General features: G+C 53.0%; 1 protein-coding gene across 1 annotated transcript; it reads left to right on the forward strand.

Moving 5' to 3' along the window:
- Window positions 1-6,371: 6,371 nt before the first annotated feature.
- On the forward strand, window positions 6,372-16,856 carry LOC122364131. Its single transcript, XM_043334240.1, has 3 exons — window positions 6,372-6,598; window positions 12,261-12,320; window positions 14,273-16,856. Exons 1-3 carry the CDS (start codon window positions 6,533-6,535, stop codon window positions 15,938-15,940), a joined length of 1,794 nt encoding a protein of 597 aa, XP_043190175.1. The 5' UTR covers window positions 6,372-6,532; the 3' UTR covers window positions 15,941-16,856.
- The last annotated feature ends 1,888 nt before the right edge of the window (window positions 16,857-18,744 follow it).

The raw sequence follows: 18,744 nt of genomic DNA on the forward strand, positions 1-18,744 counted from the left end.
TTTCATCCCTTGAAACTTTCCTCTTTCCGCCACCACATTATTCTTCGGCACCAGATACCGTGTTAGCTTCCTTTTCAGGCGAGCAAACTCGTCTTCTCCCTGTCTCTCGGCGTCCTCCTCAGGCAGTGAATCGCTGACATCGGCGAGGTCCGGGCCCACCAGGTGCAACAGGACTGCACACCGTCTCGCAGGCCCTTGAATGTCAACAGCGATCATATACCGCTCCAATGCCCGGAGCCACTTTTCAAAGTCCGTGCCTGGACGGTACGGCACCGCAGACACTATCTGCATCCCCGTTGGATCCATCGTGCCGCCGCCCTCTCACCAGCACGTCGTTTCTCCGGTCGGCTCGCCGCCGCTCCACCGTCGGCCCGCAGCCGCTCCACCGTCGGCCCGCGGCCGCTCCACCGTCGGCCCGCAGCCGCTCCACCGGCGGCCCGCAGCCGCTCCACCGGTCGGCCCGCAGCCGGGCGTCACCGCTCACACCGGCCGGTCACCGCTCACACCGGCCGGTCACCGCACACGCCGGTCGGTCACCGCACACGCCGGTCGGCCACCGCTCACGCCGACCGGTCACCGCTCACCGCGCCGCCCTGCGCCTGTACTTGGCGCTGCAGCTGCGGTTTCCCGCGCTTTTCTCGACGGGGGCGTCACGTGGTAGTGACGTCACACGCACGTCACCGCGCGCGCATGCGCACTCGCCCCACACCGCCCGGCCGCGCGCCAGCTTCCCGCCGAAATTGCCCGCTTCGGGGACCAGGCGCCTCAAACCGCATTGAGGCCCTCTCCGCCGCACCGATCGGCCAATCACACGCGCTACCACAGCTGCGCGTCACCCCCGGCCGACCAATCAGCGTGCAGGACGCCGACGCATGCGCCACGCACACCACACTGCCGAGGCATCATGGCCGCCACGAATTTCGGCGATCACATGGGAAACCCTGCCAGGACAACGGCCGCCGCGCGACAGGCACACTACCAGCAGCAGCGCGAAAATAAAAATACTAAGCAATACTAAGCACTAAGCATTCGTACTAAGCAACGTTTGCGCCCTCACCGTCCGTGGCCTGTCCGCCCTCGCTGACCACCGCGCACTGATCACTGGCCCGTTTCGCCATCACTCGCAATCACAGCTCCAAGGCTTCACCTTGATCTGATCCTCGTCGCCAGGATGTTATAACGTGAGCTCTTTATTCACAACCAAAGCCGCATTGCGTTAACCTTCCTAGAGCGCCAAACACCGATCGCTACTACCACAACCGCGCTCCGCGCGGGCCGGCGGCCGACTGCTCTCGAACCCCACGTCTGCGCGCGCCGGCGCCGCCAATGGCGTCGCCAGGCCCCCGGGCAGGGGGGGAGCAACTGGCGTCGCCAGGCCCCGGGGCAGGGGGGGAGCAGCTCGCGACACCACAGTATGCACCATAAATTCTGTGAAAATAGTTTGATCATTTTCATGCATTCTTAAAAAATCGAGTTCCCAACCCCATTTCAACAGCTGGTGTTTGATACTTTTCTGGTAGGTATATTCCCCACAACAAAAGCTTCAAATGCCCCATTGGTGTTCCGGTTGCATCTCAAGTGGTTTCGACGCTAGAGTTGGTTATGTGTCGATGCGTCATTTGACAGAAACTGTCCCATATACAGGGCAGGTTCTGTCAGCAATGGGACGCATCCTTCTTATCACCGCACGCCATCCAGTGTCCCTGGAATGCACGGGCGTAGGAACGTCATGAAAAGTGGGTGGGCCACCCTGTCAAGGGGCCTCCTTTTCCAGGGGGCCTCCTATTTTCAGGGGCCTCCAACTTTTGCCTCATCCTGCTGGCTGCTTTCAAGTATGACCTCCAAATCTAGCTTCTGAGATCGGGCAGATGTACCCAGGGGCGTAACCGCTAAAGCGAACAGTGCGGAAAGTCCGCACCATTTTTAAAACTTCTTCCCCCTCCGATTTTTTTTTTAGAATCTTTTTGCCGCAAACGGCGCATGACCCCTGAAAACCCTTACACAAATGTCTTCCTCGTTTCCCAGGTGCCCCCATTAGCTTCATAGGCTCCCTCTTTGGCATATAAGCGCCCTACGTGCCTATAGTCATCAGAGACATCCCTATATGTCCCACAGTCGCCCCGTTGTCGCATACAATGTGCGCTTATCATAGGCGTCTCTCTTTTATGGACACTTGAAGGCGCCTCTCTTTGCCATGCCGGCGCCCCTGTTTCTTATGAATGCACCCCCATGGCATTGATCAATTGCAATTTGCAGACCTCTATTGCATGTGGACGCCCATATATGTAGGCCTCAGAGGCGCCCCTCTTTCGCATTGAGGCGCCCCTATGGGCTTCATAGGCGCCCCTCTATTGCACGTATGTGCCCTACTGTCTCAGAACCGCTCCCCTTTGGCATGCAGACGCCCATCTTTCGTACGGAGGAGCCGCTGTGGTTCTTAGAGACGGCATGGTGCTCCCAGACGCAGATGGGGCTCTCGGAGTCGACAGTGACAGCGTACTCTTACACACCCCATATGGTAAGAGTACGCAACTGCAGCGGTTCAGAAAATGTCAGTTTTAGACCACTTCCATTTTCGCTAAAGGATCGTTGCCCCATGGGTTGATGGCTAATTCAATGAACTTTAATATTCCCTATTTGCGATTTCTTTCTTTCAAATATTAAACAAATGAGAGCAAGAAATCCACTAAGTGCGTACTCTTATACGACTTCACCCTAAATGTGGATAGAGGGCCCCCTCAGATTCATTACGAGTGGACCTCTCTGACTATCAGTCTCAGGGGCCTCTTGTGGCCAGTATGCATATAAGAGCCTCTCAGACCATCGGTCTCAGGGGCCTCTTCTGACTAGTGTGGATAGAGGGCCCTCCCAGACCACCGGTTTCAGGGGCCTCCAGTGGCCAGTTATATGAACAGAAGGGCCTCACAGCCATCAGCCTCGGGGGCCTCTTCTGACTGGTGTGAATATGAGGGCCTCTAACCACCCTTGTGGCGCAGTTGGCAAGTGCGTTCACGTTTGGTGTGGGAGGTCCTTGGATCAAAGCTGACCTCTGGCAGCGTTTTCCTCGGCCGGCTCCTACCCAGGAGATGGCAGTAACTGGGGAGTGTTCGCTCGGCCGTGGGGATTACCGCTGTGCCAGCCAGCGCCCCCGGCCGCAGGTACACGGGCCTGATCCGCCTTTAACCCTATTCCTGGCGGGCTCCGCCGGGACAAGAAACTGGCGGGGGGGGGGCCGATTCGGCCCCCCCCTGAGATCTCGAGAACGAAGCAAGATAGCGACAAGCGGTAAACGGCATCGGATACGCACGGCCAAGATCTACAATTTTTACTAAGGTCATTTTCAGGTCAGGTCAAAGATGACGTCACAGGGGTCGAAAAAGTCAAAATGGCGGCGCTAGATATGGAGAGAGTTTTTCTCGAATAACTTTCGAATTAGTCAAGATAGGAACAAACTAAGGGCATCATCGTGATCCTCTCGTCAATCCGCATCGAATGATATATATGTTGACCTCGAAAGGTCAAGGTCAAAGGTTGACCTCAGGTCACGTGACCTCGAGGTCATCATGTATATCATTCGATGCGTCTTGACGAGCTGAACACAATGAGACCATCCACGCGTCTGTATCTTGTTCCTGTACGGAGTTATTGGCCAAAAACCTTTGGTGACCTTTGATGACGTCACATGACCTCACAGCTGCCCAACAGCAAAACAGACCTCAAGGTAGTGAAGGTTGATCGTATATGAAGTCATGTATGGTATATGGGGCCATTCCGACCCGTTTTAGTGGTAAAAACAGGGAGTTGATTTTTTCCCCCATTGACTTATAATGGGGAGGTCGCGAAATTGACCTGACCTTAGGTCACCGATATCAAAATTCCGAGATATACAAATTGCACATACTGGTACCCTAACTAAACCCTGAAGAGAAGAAATTGATCGGTCAAAAACTCTAGCTCTGGCGTGATTGCAAACTTTTCTGAGGTAGGGTCACCAAACCGCCTCTGGTGACCTGACCTGAGGTCAGATCAACTCAAAATTTTCAGACATGTTGCGTAGAAGCCTTTTAGGAAAAGTCAGAAAATTTGAGCTTCCTAGCTCAACGCGTTTGGGAGAAATAACCAAAAAACCTCAGGGGGGGGCTCCTGAGGCCCCCCCCCCCCGCCAGGAATAGGGTTAAACAGATCCTTCGGTCCGGTGACATGTCCCGAGGGCACGGCCTCGCTTCATGTCCCGGAGCAGCCCTCTAACCTGCCGGGCCCGAGAAATCGGGATAGCCCCAGCGTGCGCACCAGTGCGGTGCCACCTGGGGTGCGTGACAGGAAGCGTGCTGTCAAGGCTGTCCCGCGTAGCGGGTGCCGAAAACGCTTTGTACCACTGCCGTGTATATAGTGTACTAACCCAGTATGAATGTGTGCTACTAACGACAAAAGCCCGGGTCGGGCAACAAAAATATTTAAAAAAAAATATGAGGGCCTCTCATACCATCAGTCTCAGGGGCCTCCTCTGCCCAGTGTGAATATAAGGGCTTCCCAGGCCATCAGTCTCAGGGGGCTCTTCTGACTGGTGCCACTGGTGCCGGATTGAGGGACCTCCCAGACCGAAAGTTTTGGGGGTCTCCTGTGGCCAGTATGAATAGAAGGGCCTCTCAGTCCATCAGTATCATGGGCCCCTTCTGCCTGGTGTGATTATAAGGGCCTCTCAGGTCATCAGTCTCAGGGGCCTCCTCTGACTACAGTGTAGATGGATAGGCCTCCCAAACCATCAGTCTCAGAGGCCTCTTCTGACTATTGAGGATAGAGGGGCCTCCTCTGACTAGTGAGGGTATGGGGCCTCGGCTAGACCGCCAGTGTCAGGGGCCTATTCTGACTAGTGTGGATGGAGGGGCCTCCCAGACCAGTGTGGATATTGGGGCCTCCTCAGATCCACTAGGGCCTCTCAGGCCATCAGTCTCAGGGGCTTCGAGTGATAAGTATGAACAGAGGGCCTCCTTGGATCCATCACGGCCCCTTGGAGTCCGTGCGTGGGGATTCGTGGAACTTATTTTTACCGAGTTTGTTTATTCTGGAAGGTGACGACGTCCTCTCAAATCGAGACGAGGGGCCTCGAGTAAAAAGTGGGTGGGCCAAAACACATGGTTGGCCCCCCCACCTCGAAAAGTGGGTGGGCACTTGCCCACCTGGCCCCCCCTGTTCCTACGCCTATGCTGGAATGTTTCATTTAAGTGCTTCCCACTCATTTTCGTATCATATATAGAAAATGGCAACCAGATTTGGTCCTGGCAACAAATTTTCTCACGTCTTCTATCACGCGCCTGAAATATTTTAGACAACTCCAGGGAGAGGAGGATTGAGTGTAAAGTGTGAACCCAATTGCAAATTTTGGTTCGGCTCCGCTGCACCTGAACGAGCGAGACGACGGCATGCACAAATTCCAACAAATCTGAACAGATGGGGTTGATTCTGGATTGAGTGACCGAGTGTGCCCCACTCGATGAAAATCAACATATTTGTTTTTTATTACAATCCTCAGCTATATGGACAACATTATGTTCAACACGATCATGCTGACATTTATAGCTAACCGAAGGGGTATTCAAAGTCACCATCACACTATCTGAATAGTCATGACCTAACGTTTTATTCTAGTAAAAAATGGATTTCCTTGCAAAAACAAGCTTTTCACATTTCATCGAAAATGGTCACGGGTATGTTGTTGTATTGATAGGACAGGACCTTGCCAAGCAAAAACAAATTTATCTCAAATTACCACGGTGACTATAAATTCAAACTAGGTACAACATCATACCTGCGCTCGATAGTTTTGGAGAAAGCCCCGCTGACAGGATGTACCCCTTGACAGAATCTGCCCCACTCTCCCCTACATTTGTCTACTGCCTCGGAACCTGGGAAAAGTTTGATAAGGATAATCTGAACTCAAGTTTGTTGGTGCTATTATTCCATAATGCCATCTCATTCGAATTGTTCTCGATGTCGTCGAAAGATAATAATCAAGCAGTGTGAGAGACAAGACCTGTCCCTGAATCATTTTTGTAACCCATGTAGAAACGCTTAAATGCTAACAGAAAATAATATGTTGAATGCTCCGCGATGGTGCAAAAAAAAAATCGGAGACATCCCACATCGTTTCAAGGATAAATTATGTAGAACAGTACTTACCAGCCATTCGTTTTTTAAACCAGTAGCAGCAGTGAAAACGATCAAATACACGCATCTCAAAACGTTTTAATAAACTAAGCTAGAACTATGAACATGAAGCCCGTTGGGCAACCTTGCAATCCAAATATCATCAGATTACGTCCGAAAGTCGATGTTTCTCGCAGAATGCCAGCAATGCGGCCGGATTTCGCCGTTCGATTGCGCGTGTAGGAAGGGTGCATGATGCCGGCACCGGATCGATAGTGCCGGCGAGTGGCGGCCGCGGAGCCGGATAAAACTACCTTACTAACCTACTTCGAGCCAGTGCGGGTCCGGCCGTCGGCGCGAGGTGGTCTCTGTGGCGAGCGTGGTGCGCATGCGCAGTGGTGAACCGACCCAGTGCCGCCGGAGTCGAACGGAACAGCTGATCGGAACTCGTCCGGTGAGTGACTCGGCGACTCGACTTGTGTCTGCTGACTCTATACCTGAGGTGGTGGACGGTAGTGTGTGCTGGCGACCGCGAGTCTTTGTGTCGTATGTCAAGAGCCAGTCTATCTTGTATCTTGAAATAACATTTTTAGTTTTAAGTTCTCAAGACTAAAAAGCAATGTAGGTAACCGCAATGCTATTGCTTTGTGCAAGTCGTGTGAAAGGTGCAACCGAGACTTTACACATGGTAAATGTCAGTTTATGCCTAAATATTTTACACTTTAAAGACATCTGAAAGATATTCGAAAATGCTTAGTTCACATTTTCTTTGCAGATAGGTATGAAAAGGCTGAAGGTTCCAACGTACGAGCAATTCATTCATTTGAAAGCAAAGAACTAAGCGAAGTGGCAAAAGTATACTTTTCATCTCATAATATGAGAATTGATCATGTTGCGTATCAGTTAATGAGACGCTGTGGACATTGAAACCTACATACATACCTACACAACTATGTATGTAGGTAGCTCCTTATCCTTTCCATGAAACGTTATTCGACAAAAACGTCGTTTTATGACTTTTGTTATAAGAGCCTGACCATTCAAGTGACCGTTGGCTACCATAACTAGCTGCAGCCTGATCATAGCAAATTGAAATGGGTAGAGAAGTCATGCTTCTGAAACCATCTCGTGGTATGGGCTCGCTTGTTCAAAGAAAGAAGCATCTTCTCACTTTTCTTGTTTTATTACAGTAAGGTCATGAATTGACCTGAACCCAGGTCAGAGACGTACAGCTTCCGAAAAGTAGATAAAAAATGTTTATTGCTTACCTGTAAGCTACAAAATTTCACACTTTTTGAAAATAATCTATAATGTAGGAGTCATAATTACATTTTTTATGCGCTGCCAAACATATCTTGGAATATGTTTCAAAATCTGTGTTAATAACTGTATTCATTAGTATTGCACGAAAACAGAAAAAACACTTTGCATCTAATATTAAGGCTAAAATACAGTATCCGGGAATGCAAAGCATCCGGGAATGCAAAAACGATGTGATGGGCGACAAATGATTTGCCTCTGGTATACCGTGACTCGTATTAGGTATGTGTGCCATTCGCGCTAGCGGCTTTTCCTAAAAGTAGGCTAGTAGACTGGACTGTTTGATACCATACCCATCTATTCACGCCCATATTCGTCCATTCACTTCGCATTCAGCTAAACAATGATATATTTCCCCACATCATAAACATGGTGATTTGCTCGCATGACAATAATGACGGCATTTCAGCAAATCAGTTGCCCTCCTACCACATTCAGGTCATCCTTAGCTCACACAACACGTGTGATCTAATTTCATATCCATCTCTTTCCCGGTCATTTTGTGACCCATTTTGAATTATATACTCCCTGTTTACTTATATGCATCCCCTCTCCGGCATGTTTGATCACCAATGATCTCTACCCTTCCTATATGTCTCTCTACAATCTCGCCACCTCTCTATATCTCCGCGCGATCTGCTCACGCGGCCCGCGGCGCGATCTGGCCATCCTGTTCAGTCGGCCACTGTGCCGCGCTAACGGTTCCCGCGGGTCCGGCGCGCTGGTCCGGCGCACCATCTCACTGGCACATCTCCGGCCGCTGCACGAACGGCCGGGAGGTCGCCGCTGCAGCCGTGCCGCCGCAGAAAACGGACGGCGGTGCGGACCCGCTGCAGTCGGCAGACGGCTGCGGTGACGGCGTGGATAATAGACGGTGTCAGAGGTCGCATTGTCTTCAGAAAAAATGGCGATTACAGTGATGAAAGTAAGAAGATGGCCGACGCAGACTTAAGGCTTTCACTCGAAATTTGTTCCTTGAATGGCATGAGGCTCACGCAGATAACAGTATCTTTTGAGCATGCAGCAATCGGTAGTCAACGGTTGGTAGTTGGCAGTCGGCAGCTGAGGCAGTATTTGTCGACAGACGGCCTAGATGTTGAACCTGTGTCCAGTGAACCGGAGAGATACAGCGCTGCGGCAAGCCAGTCTGGTTACGTGGAGCTGAGCAAGCCTGCTCGCTGGTATAACCGACTATCAACCGCTCCTCATCTCGACAAAATGTAACTGAACGTTTGTGTTCGTTTTGGGAAATCTCATAGCTTTGCCATTCAAATCAAATCTACAGACACACTTTCTAACGATCAGCTTCACGCTTATGTATCTTTCACTCATGAAATTGAAATATCGAACGTTCTCACCCCGGGCGGTCTGACTGCTCACGAGTCCTGTTTCCATGTCTGCCAGTCCCGACCACATCGGCACGTTTTCGTGTCCGGTCGTGTGTCCTACTTCTCCCGGTATGATCCGTTCGCACATGGTCCCACGGGACACCGCAGCCACGGCCGCTAACCGCCGCGCCGCTGACCCGCGCTGCCCTCGCCACGCGAGGCTGGTGGTTAGTCTCGGTGAGACGGTGTACCGGTCACCTCTGTGCCTCCCGGGCGGCAGAGCGGCTGGCTGCGACCGCTCACGACCCATTGCCGGACGCTCCCACGGTGCTCCGGCGCCGGTTGGCGTGCATTGGACCTCACTTCGCTAACTGTACTCCTCTCCGGCAAGCAGAGTCGGTGGAGACGACAGCGGTCCGAGCGAGATGACAGACGGCCGCCCGTAGAGCCCCGGGCAGAGAGTGACCGCAGGACGGAACTGGAGCGCGAGATGGGTCGGGTTTAGAGCTCACTACTTCGGCCAAACGCCGCTTGTTGCTAAATTAGCCATGCTGAACTAACTAGTGCCAGACTTAGTTTGTGGGTAACGGTGCTGGTATTATTCAATTACCAGGAACCGTGCACTCTGACAAACTTCTCGCAATATACCCACTGCGAATTCTCTCTTGTCAGCAAAACAGATAGCTTTTATAAGTAAAGTAAAAATCTGATAACACGTGAATCCCATTCATCTTTTGACGCCTTATTCAGCCACAGCCGGTGACATTACGTCTCCTTTACTGTTTCAAACCGTGTCACCGTTTCTCTAAAGCGTGGCTCTGTAAAGCAATAGCCGTCGATCGACCATATGGCGTTCTCCGTTATCCAAAGCGGTCACGCTGTACGACACGGTATGGTTCGCCAGCTGGAGGAGCTCCGGTCAGTCGGTGTTGTCCCAGCTCAGACTTCTTGCTGGGGAGAATGTGACTGATGACTGACTGGACTGATTGAGCAGACTGGCTGATGGAGATTCAGTCAGAATTGGTGCTTAGTGGTCGTCGGAGGCAGACTGTGACTTTTGAGCGCCTGGATGGGTGTGACTTCTAGTTGATATATGGAAAGCCGGTAACATAACCCACATCTCAGCGAGGCCCCATGCGGAGAGAGAGTGGGAGGAGGAGAGAGGAAGTGGCACTCCCATCCGGACCGTCCAGCTCCGAAAAGGGAGAGAGAGGACGGCTCGACACGCTTGGTGGGTGGTGCGTGGGATGGCCCCACTGTTTTTGTTACAGCGGAACCGGACGTCGATTGCTGGAAAGTTTATAACAAGGCCGAAAAACTAGATCAATGGAACAATGTTCCGAGCGTTGGAACAGGCTTCTGACTTGCTTTGGAAATTAAGTACGCTTCTTTATTCGTTGGATAATGAAGCACGCCGCAGACATGACCATGTAAAATACTAGTTGTGATGACAAAAATTTTAACAATCTCGCTCTTCATGTGTGAATCTTTTTGGACTTTTTATTCATATCAGATGCTCATGGAGATACCACTCCAATCTTCAAGTTTTATAAAAAAAGGCGCTGTTGATTCTCTCTGCCTTTGAAATGAAAACAACCCAAGTCAAACTTGAAAACGCTTTCGAATCTAATATGATTCAGTCAATGCCAGCCACATTTGCAGCAAACATCATTACACATTTCTGGTCGCTGAGCACCGATTCACTGTCGTGCCTCCTTTGGCCCCGGGACCTTACTTACACTGTCACCGTAATGAACGCGTCGTGACTGAAAGCGACCTCTGAATGACAGACATAACTCTACTGGCCCAGTCATCACCCTACAGCGTCCCCACTTCGTACCGCCCTGTGTAGAGACTGGAGAACCGGACGGCCGGGCCGGGGGGAGGGGGGAGGGGACACGAGCCCGCTCAGCGGGCCGGCTAGAAAAGGGAAACCGGTGGGTGTCACGGCTGTGGAGCGGGTCACGGCGCGGCGGCCGACCGTGCCGGCCAGTCGGTCTCGCCCTCTCCCCGCGGCCATGCGTGTTTCCATTCCACGCAGCGGCGAGCAGCGGCGGCCCTCCGCGCGCAGCAACGCTAATCCATGCGAGCATAATTCACGGATAGTTGGGCATGGCTTGGTGTCTTTTGCACCAGCCCTGCAACAATTATGATGCAATGAGAGTTATTTCAAAACGTGTGCAATTGTTGTGAATATGACATCAATCTCAGCCTTGCACATGACCTGTGCTCGGTCGTGCTTCAAACAGCCTTCGGCCCGGGCGTTGCCTCAGGCGTCACGGTAGACGTTGCGTGACTGGCACTAGTGACACACCGTCCCTCGAAGGCGGCGCCTGTCAGCCGTGTCGGGCGGATACAACATCGGAGGGACGGCGCCCGGTTAGCGCGTTCCCTGCCATGTGACGACACTCTGGGAGATTGGAGAGTCGTAATGTGACATTAAGCGTCCGGTAATGGCGTGTGTTGGTTGTCAACTGTCGGCAGCCACATTGGTGAAACGAGCTGCCTGAAATGATAACGACGTTTCAAACACTCGCTTATGAAAGGCAGCGTTAGATCAACGATCGTGCACTGAGCAGGACATGAACGGTTGCGGATCACAAAAAAATGAATGAGTTTTGTGAAATAACCGTCATTCGATTATAATCAATGTCATACAAAATCCACGAGCTGCTAGATGTCAGCAGAATCTAAAGCATACACCTTTATCTATTTCACTTTCTCTTCCAACGGAAATTTGGATCCTCGCTAATCCGTTCCCAACGGCTTTCCCGTGTCGGCCTTCAGCCCACCCAGCCCCCGTCCGGCCGGCTCCGCGGACCAATCCGGTTGGCTCCGCGGACGAATCCGGTCGGCTCCCCTCTCTGTGGCCTACTTCCCGCCGGCCGGCACCACCGGGCGCCGTCACATGCGGGTAACGGACGCGTGACGCCGCCAACGGCCGCCAGCGTGACGGTGAGAGTGACGGTCCGGTCCGCGGCCGTCACCCCTCTGTCTCCCCAATGGGTCACCGTCACTGCCCTGTGACGTCCCTGTCAGACAGGGTATAAGCGAGCAGTGATTAGCTCCGGGAGAGCACCGTTGTCTCCCGCTCCGCCGCTGACCTGTCGGGCCTTGTTTGTTGGTCAGTGGTGGCTGCAGGTGACAATTACCCGATGTTGTTTGGCCCAAATACGCGGCGGGACCCGGTGGGCAGCGACTGGGGACGATGGCGGAGAGACGAGGGTGCCGATACCACTGGGGTCGCCCGAGGGGAAATTCTTCAAAATATGTCGGCCACTGCCGCAGTGGAGTGATCGATAGCGAAGAGATCCTGATCTGAAGTTTATGGGACAGTTTTGGTAAATAAGCGTAGAATTAAAAATGAGCAACAGTGACACAGCTGGAATGTAGACTTGTTGCAGTCACCTCGATGTCGTATGGTATTAACCGTATCATTATGTGACCAAAATCTCTTCTTTGTTACAGATTAATTCACCAAAGATGACGCCCTTCAGGATAGCTGCGGGACTTATTCTTCTGCTTCAGGTGAGATATACCTACCTACACCGATGTTATGGCCATCAACTGAAAAATTGGTAATATCTGAAGATGAACTTCACTGCCTTCCACTTAAATATGTATTAAGCCTTTCTGCTATATCAATTGTTCATCATTATTTCCACCTGCTCACTAATGACAATTCATACCTAAGATCACTAAAAACATGATAGAATAGAAGCCCTTTGTCGCGTTTAACTGGATTGGAACACTGTAATCGGACGGATGAGAGTAAAAAGGTCCTGCTTTGGACGGTCGTGAGCAACTGTATTTTGCCGATCATGATGTGGGCTAGTAGTCAAGCTGTACAACTTGTGAGAGAAAGTCGCAGTCTATTCAGTCTTTGTGGAGCGGGGCAGCATGTTTTGCGAAACGTGGGCTGGGCATTGTAAGAGACTCAAAGGAAACTTGTCTTGGACTGGTGAAATGAAAAGAAACAAGTAGTACCGGTATCAAGACCGACCGTTCTTGATATACCATTGATTGACCAAGAAGTCAATTACCATGGCCCCAAGCTTGTGCGATAGCGGGCATATTTGTCAATGCAAGATCTTGATAGGATCTAGGAATATTTAAATATTCAAATTAATTCTGTCATAATGTGAGCAGGATACGTTTTAAGGTAATGAATAATATTGAGAAGCCATTAAAGCGAGCATTTCATATTATAATCGGCTTCTTTATCTCACGAATCGGTCGTTTCGATCACACGCGTAGTAATTCCGTCGCACAATTGGGTCACTTGGCTTCGTCAAACACAATCTGCCGACAAACAAGGCAACATGTGGAGGTAGGCTGTCTCGTTGTAAAGGTGCCCGGCCAGCACTGACACCGTCTGTCCGCGCCGCAAACGTCGTGCCTGCTGCGCCACAAACGTCGCTCCGTCTCCGCCGCGCCGTCCGCCAGCCGGCTGACGCCTCCTAGGCCACATTCCTGGCACGGCCACGTCTGTCGGTCGACGCGGTCACAGCAGCGGGCTCCAGTAACGCTGGAGTCTGTCTTTCTTATACCAATGGCCATCATCTGTCGCTACCGGACTGCGCTAAGCCTGTGGTCTAACTTCTACGAGCCGCTGTCTCAAATGACCATCGGCCCCTCCCTGGAGAACTGCCATAGGCGGTAGCTCGTGTCGCGGTAATGCCGTCTCAGCCACAGCGTGGTCCGTTTGAGTCAGTTGGCCCGACCGTCGCTCATCAGAACGGCGCCTCTGAGTGCCAAGTACGGCGCCTCTCGAGTGCCGAGTGCGGCACCTCTCGAGTACCGAGTGCGTCGGCGCAGTAACGGTGACGTGGTCGGTTATCCTCTGCCGGCACGGCGTCAGAACAACGGCCACAGTCATTAACCGGCCACAAGTAATCGAGGAGTGGGCTCCGAAGGTGGGCCGCGGTCAGTTAATCATCTCTGGAATCCAAAAACCACCCAGAGAGGTGCCCGGGTCACGACGAGCGTAAAAGATAATTTATTTAGTTGTGTTGGCGGATGTTCGGAAATGATGAGATAAGTTAATGATCCCGACACCGAATTGGATGCTGCTGAGGATGAGCGCAATAAACATGTTGAGTGATGAAGATGATAACCGCTATTCCTACGTTGAATTAACAGGACAGGCATGGCGATAGAAATAGCCTATTTGAGCTTTGGACTGTATCATGCCACGATATATGATATGAAGTTTAGGTAGCATTTGACCGAGATGTCAAATTGATAGCCAACTATCAAACTATGGTGCGTGGTAGATTTGAAGCTGTCAAATTTTACGTTCACAGCTATTGGAAAATAATCGACAATCAAAGCACCATAAATTTGCAGTCGCTCTGGAACGATAGCTCTGAAACGACATTAATTCCCGTATCAGTCGTTTAAAACCACCGCATATTTCACTCGGCGTGAGCTGGCCGTCTGCAAACATGTCTAACGCTCCTCCATCTCTCCTCCACCAGCTCGCCTCCAGCGATGACGTCAGCAATGCGGCCTCCACACACGACCTGGACGGTTCTCCGGACCTGCTGTCTGCCCACCTCCCCGTGGAGCACCGCGGCGCCGGCGGCGGCGGCCCCCTCCTGGGCGGCCTCTCGTACGGACCGCCGCCGTTCGGCCCTCCCGTCCACCCCGCCCCCGGCGACGGCTACGGCCCGCCGGCCAACGGGATCGGTGCCGACCCGTGGCTGCTGCCCGCACCCGACATGCCCAAGATCCTCAACATCGAGGTGCAGTGTGAGAAATCGAGCATGCGCGTCAACGTCGACTTTGACCGTCCGTTCTACGGCATGATCTTCAGCAAGGGCCACTACTCGGACGGCAACTGCGTGCACATGCAGCCCGGCTCGGGCGCGCTCAACGCCCAGTTCGAGATCTACCTCAACTCGTGCGGCATGGCCGCCTCGGAGAGCGGCAGCTACGGCCAGCCGAACCCGACCGGCAGCTTCGTGGAGAACACCATCATCATCCAGTACGACCCGCTGGTGCAGGAGGTCTGGGATCAGGCGCGCAAGCTGCGCTGCACTTGGTACGACTACTACGAGAAGAAGGTGACCTTCAAGCCGTTCCAGGTGGACATGCTGAACGCGGTGACGGCCAACTTCCTCGGAGACAACCTGCAGTGTTGGATGCAGATCCAGGTCGGCAAAGGACCCTGGGCCTCCGAGGTGTCCGGCATCGTCAAGATCGGACAGACCATGACCATGGTGCTCGCCATCAAGGACGACGAGAACAAGTTCGACATGCTGGTCCGCAACTGCGTTGCCCATGACGGCCACCGTGCTCCGATTCAGCTGGTTGACGAGAACGGCTGCGTGACCCGACCCAAGGTCATGTCCAAGTTCCAGAAGATCAAGAACTTCGGCTCGTCGGCGTCTGTGGTATCCTACGCCTACTTCCAGGCGTTCAAGTTCCCCGACTCGATGAACGTCCACTTCCAGTGCGTCATCCAGGTGTGCCGCTACCAGTGCCCGCCGCCAGCGTGCGGATCCCTCGGCTACGACCTGACCCCGCGCCACCCGGCCGGGGACTACGAGGCGGCTGGCAGCGACCGCGACGCCACCGTGGCCGGTCACCCCGCGGCCACCAACGAGGTGGACCTGCCGTCCCGGCTGCAGCACCGGCAGGGCGACGCTGCGCGGCCCGACGCTCCTGCCTCTTCATTCCCCTCCAACCCGCTGCGCCGCCAGCCGTCGGGTCCGCGCCGCGACACCCTCTCGGGTCAGCCGCGCGCGCTTAGCGACGAAGAGCTGGAGCGGCAAGCCGCTGAGGCCAGCCACCACTCTAGCTCCGAGCGCCGGAGGCGGCACGTGCAGCGCCGCGAGGCCACCACTGATGTCGAGACGGAGCGCATCATCCAGGTGGTGGCTCCTGGCGACGTGGCCTTCAGCCTGAACGCCAACAACGAGACGGTGGTGGTGTCGGAGTCGCGCGCCAGCGCCGGCCGCCACAGCGTCTGTATGTCGGTGCCCGGATTCGTGGCCGGCCTGGTGATGCTGCTGCTCGTGCTGGCCGTCGCCTGCATCGTCTCCGTGTTCCTCTTCTCGAGGGTGCGCGCTGTCGGCGGCGCCAAGGCCAGCGTCTTCGCTGCCGGCATCGACAACCCCGAGTTCATCAAGGGCGCCGATTAAGCGCCCGGGTTCACTAGAGGTTATCGGACAGACTTTGCGGCAAAAGAACTGCCATACGCAGAGAGCGTGCGCCACTCTGAGTGAGGGCGAATGCGCCTATCTGTGGGGACCAAGCAGGCAGACGTGGCCTTGTGGTAGCGACTGATCCACTCAACGAGCGGCTTCCACGTGCGTTCTGACCTGTTCCGGTTCACCTGTACTGCCCCGAAACAAGCTGCCCACAGACAAAGCTGCGCAGTGAAGAGAAGGGACTACTCGCCGTCTTTCTAAGTCACCCTGATGTGTAATAATCTTAGAAAGCGACCGAGCACATTGGAATGAGTGAAAGGCGTTACGGACTAAGCACTGCTTGGTAGATGATTTGAGTGTCGATTGTTGTGCATACCGATGTTTTCAGTATTTATTTATCACGCGTTACCGTTTTTCATATTGCTCCGCGTAGGCACGAAATTCGCCAATGCTTCCACGCACAGCCGCCTGTTGTTATAGCCCAGGACACGACCGGCGCGTTCTGGGAAGTGTGCAGTAGTCCGCGGCCGGTGAAACGGGTCACCGGTGTCCGGCGCGTATCACTCGCACGTGCCTGGCGCTCCAGTCCGATATGGGGCCAGGTGCGCCAGACCGTGACGCTGACCCACTCTGCCGCGAATGTCTTCAGCCCGCCGCCGCCGCCGCTGTAGTAGTGACGTCACCCATGTGGTGATGACGTCACCTGTGTTGTCAGAGGGGGCGGAGCGGAGGGCTGGGAGCGCGGGGGCGGCCGACTCTCACGGTCTATGTGTACAGAATGACCCGATGTCCGGCGCCGCGGGCGACAGGGGAGGTCACAGAGGTCACCGGGTGGTGCCGGCGCCGCTCACCGCGCCAGTTTCGTGACTGGGTGTTACCGATGACGAAATACAGACCACACATGAGATGGGAATGGTTTCGCGGTTTTGCGGGAACGCTGAGATTGAAATGAACGGGAGAGCTGTGGGCGAGGCAGTCAGTGAAAACACAGGCGTGTCACTGTCCGACTGCACCTCCCAAAGAGAAACTAACTGATCATATAAGGCGAACATAGGGAGTGTTGGAAGTGGTTCTTCAGAAATAGCCATCATTTCGTCGAGATCTACATACACTGACCACTCTGCAGCATATACCTATGTAGGTAGGTATAAGCGCTCAATAAACATGTAAATATGCATCATCGGGATAAGTAACCCTCACACAGAAACTAGACATCGCCATGCCTAATGAAAAAAATGTAGAAAAAGTATCATATCCTCATGAACTAATTGAAGTTTTCGCGGGTCGAAAACAAAGGATAAAAAGTGATGAAAAGCAAGCAATCAAGCAATCAGAACAATGACAATTCATAGAGTATTCCTTATGAATATCCACTATCCAGTCAGCCGATCCATCAAAATGCTGCACCTCGAAGTCTATCTGCATACCTGCACGCTTCCCATCATAACCCACCACGCCCTAGCGCCACACCTGGCTAGCACCGACATCCTTCCCGGTCCGAGTTCAGCCCCCGGCGGCGGCGGTATATAGGGCCTTGGCGGCGGCGGGCTCTCCGCGTCCCGGTCAGCTCCGAATCAGGTCACCAGGGAGGCTGGAGGTGTCGGCTGGGCCTCTCCCTGCCGGCCGGCCGGTCACTAGATTACCACTGGCACTGGTACCGTTGGCTGACCCGGGAGATACAGTGTGGGCTGCTCTGCTGCACCCCATGCAGCTCTCCCGGTGACCGCGGTATATACCGTGCGAACCGGACGCACGCGGCACTTATGGACGTCTGTGATGAGGCACATTACAGTGAATGATTGGGTGGGTTGTTAAAGGAACAAAGTGATTCGGCGCCTGCCGTATCTGCATAACGCAGCAGCATCAAATGCAGAAGCATCCTTTAAAAAAACGATGCAATGTCAGCACAATGATAATTAGGAGCTAGGAAGAAAATTCTGGTCACCATTCAAATTAAGACTGCAGGCAACATGAAAATAATATTACGATTGCTTTTGCCATCCGTACCTATAGAAAATACCTATAGAAAATAGCACAGCTGTAAAACTTTCAAATGGAGACAGAATACATTTCTCAAGATGGAAACCAGTTGGAGAACTAGGCAAGCGACATCTCTTAAGACAGGTCACCAACTGAATATAAAGTAAATCCTTCGCCATTATGCAAACTCAACGCAAACAATGGCTCGCACTGGCAAACTGCCAAGCCAAATGTATATGGTATACCGCATCGATAAGCCTCGCCACCAAAAGTAGGCACAATCGAAAGCCGGACACACACGTTGCGCCGTTAAATCATGACCGCTACCTCCATCATTCATTCTATCGTAACCACAATCACAATCGAGTCTTCCTCGGTTTTGGTCATGACGAAGGAGAGACATACCATGTCATGACTGAGCATTGAGCAAGTAGGTTTGGACCAGGCAGAGGCGTCAAACGACGATCTCTGCCAAACTGCTGAAGTCATTTCTCACAAGTTATATGTGTATAGTTATAGCCTGTAGTTATACCTGTTATAGCCTCGCCTGTGCATAGTTAAGATGGCCACATCTACTGTAGGAATATCACTAAACGCACAAAACTAACTAAGCACACACCCCATTCCACATTGCGCCTGTCACCTCCTCACAACACTTTATCTGGCGACCCGCCGGTAACGGGCTGGCGCCCACCGCCGTATACCGCTGTATCGAATTGACCGCCCTATCTGCGATGACCATCTCTCTCTAACACTTCATCTTCACCACCATCACCATCTTCATCGTCATCAGCCCCTGTGGAGACGCGGCATCA

This window comes from Amphibalanus amphitrite, unplaced genomic scaffold (assembly GCF_019059575.1).
Source record: "Amphibalanus amphitrite isolate SeventyFive unplaced genomic scaffold, NRLGWU_Aamphi_draft 000657F_arrow, whole genome shotgun sequence".
Lineage (NCBI taxonomy): Eukaryota > Metazoa > Arthropoda > Thecostraca > Balanomorpha > Balanidae > Amphibalanus > Amphibalanus amphitrite.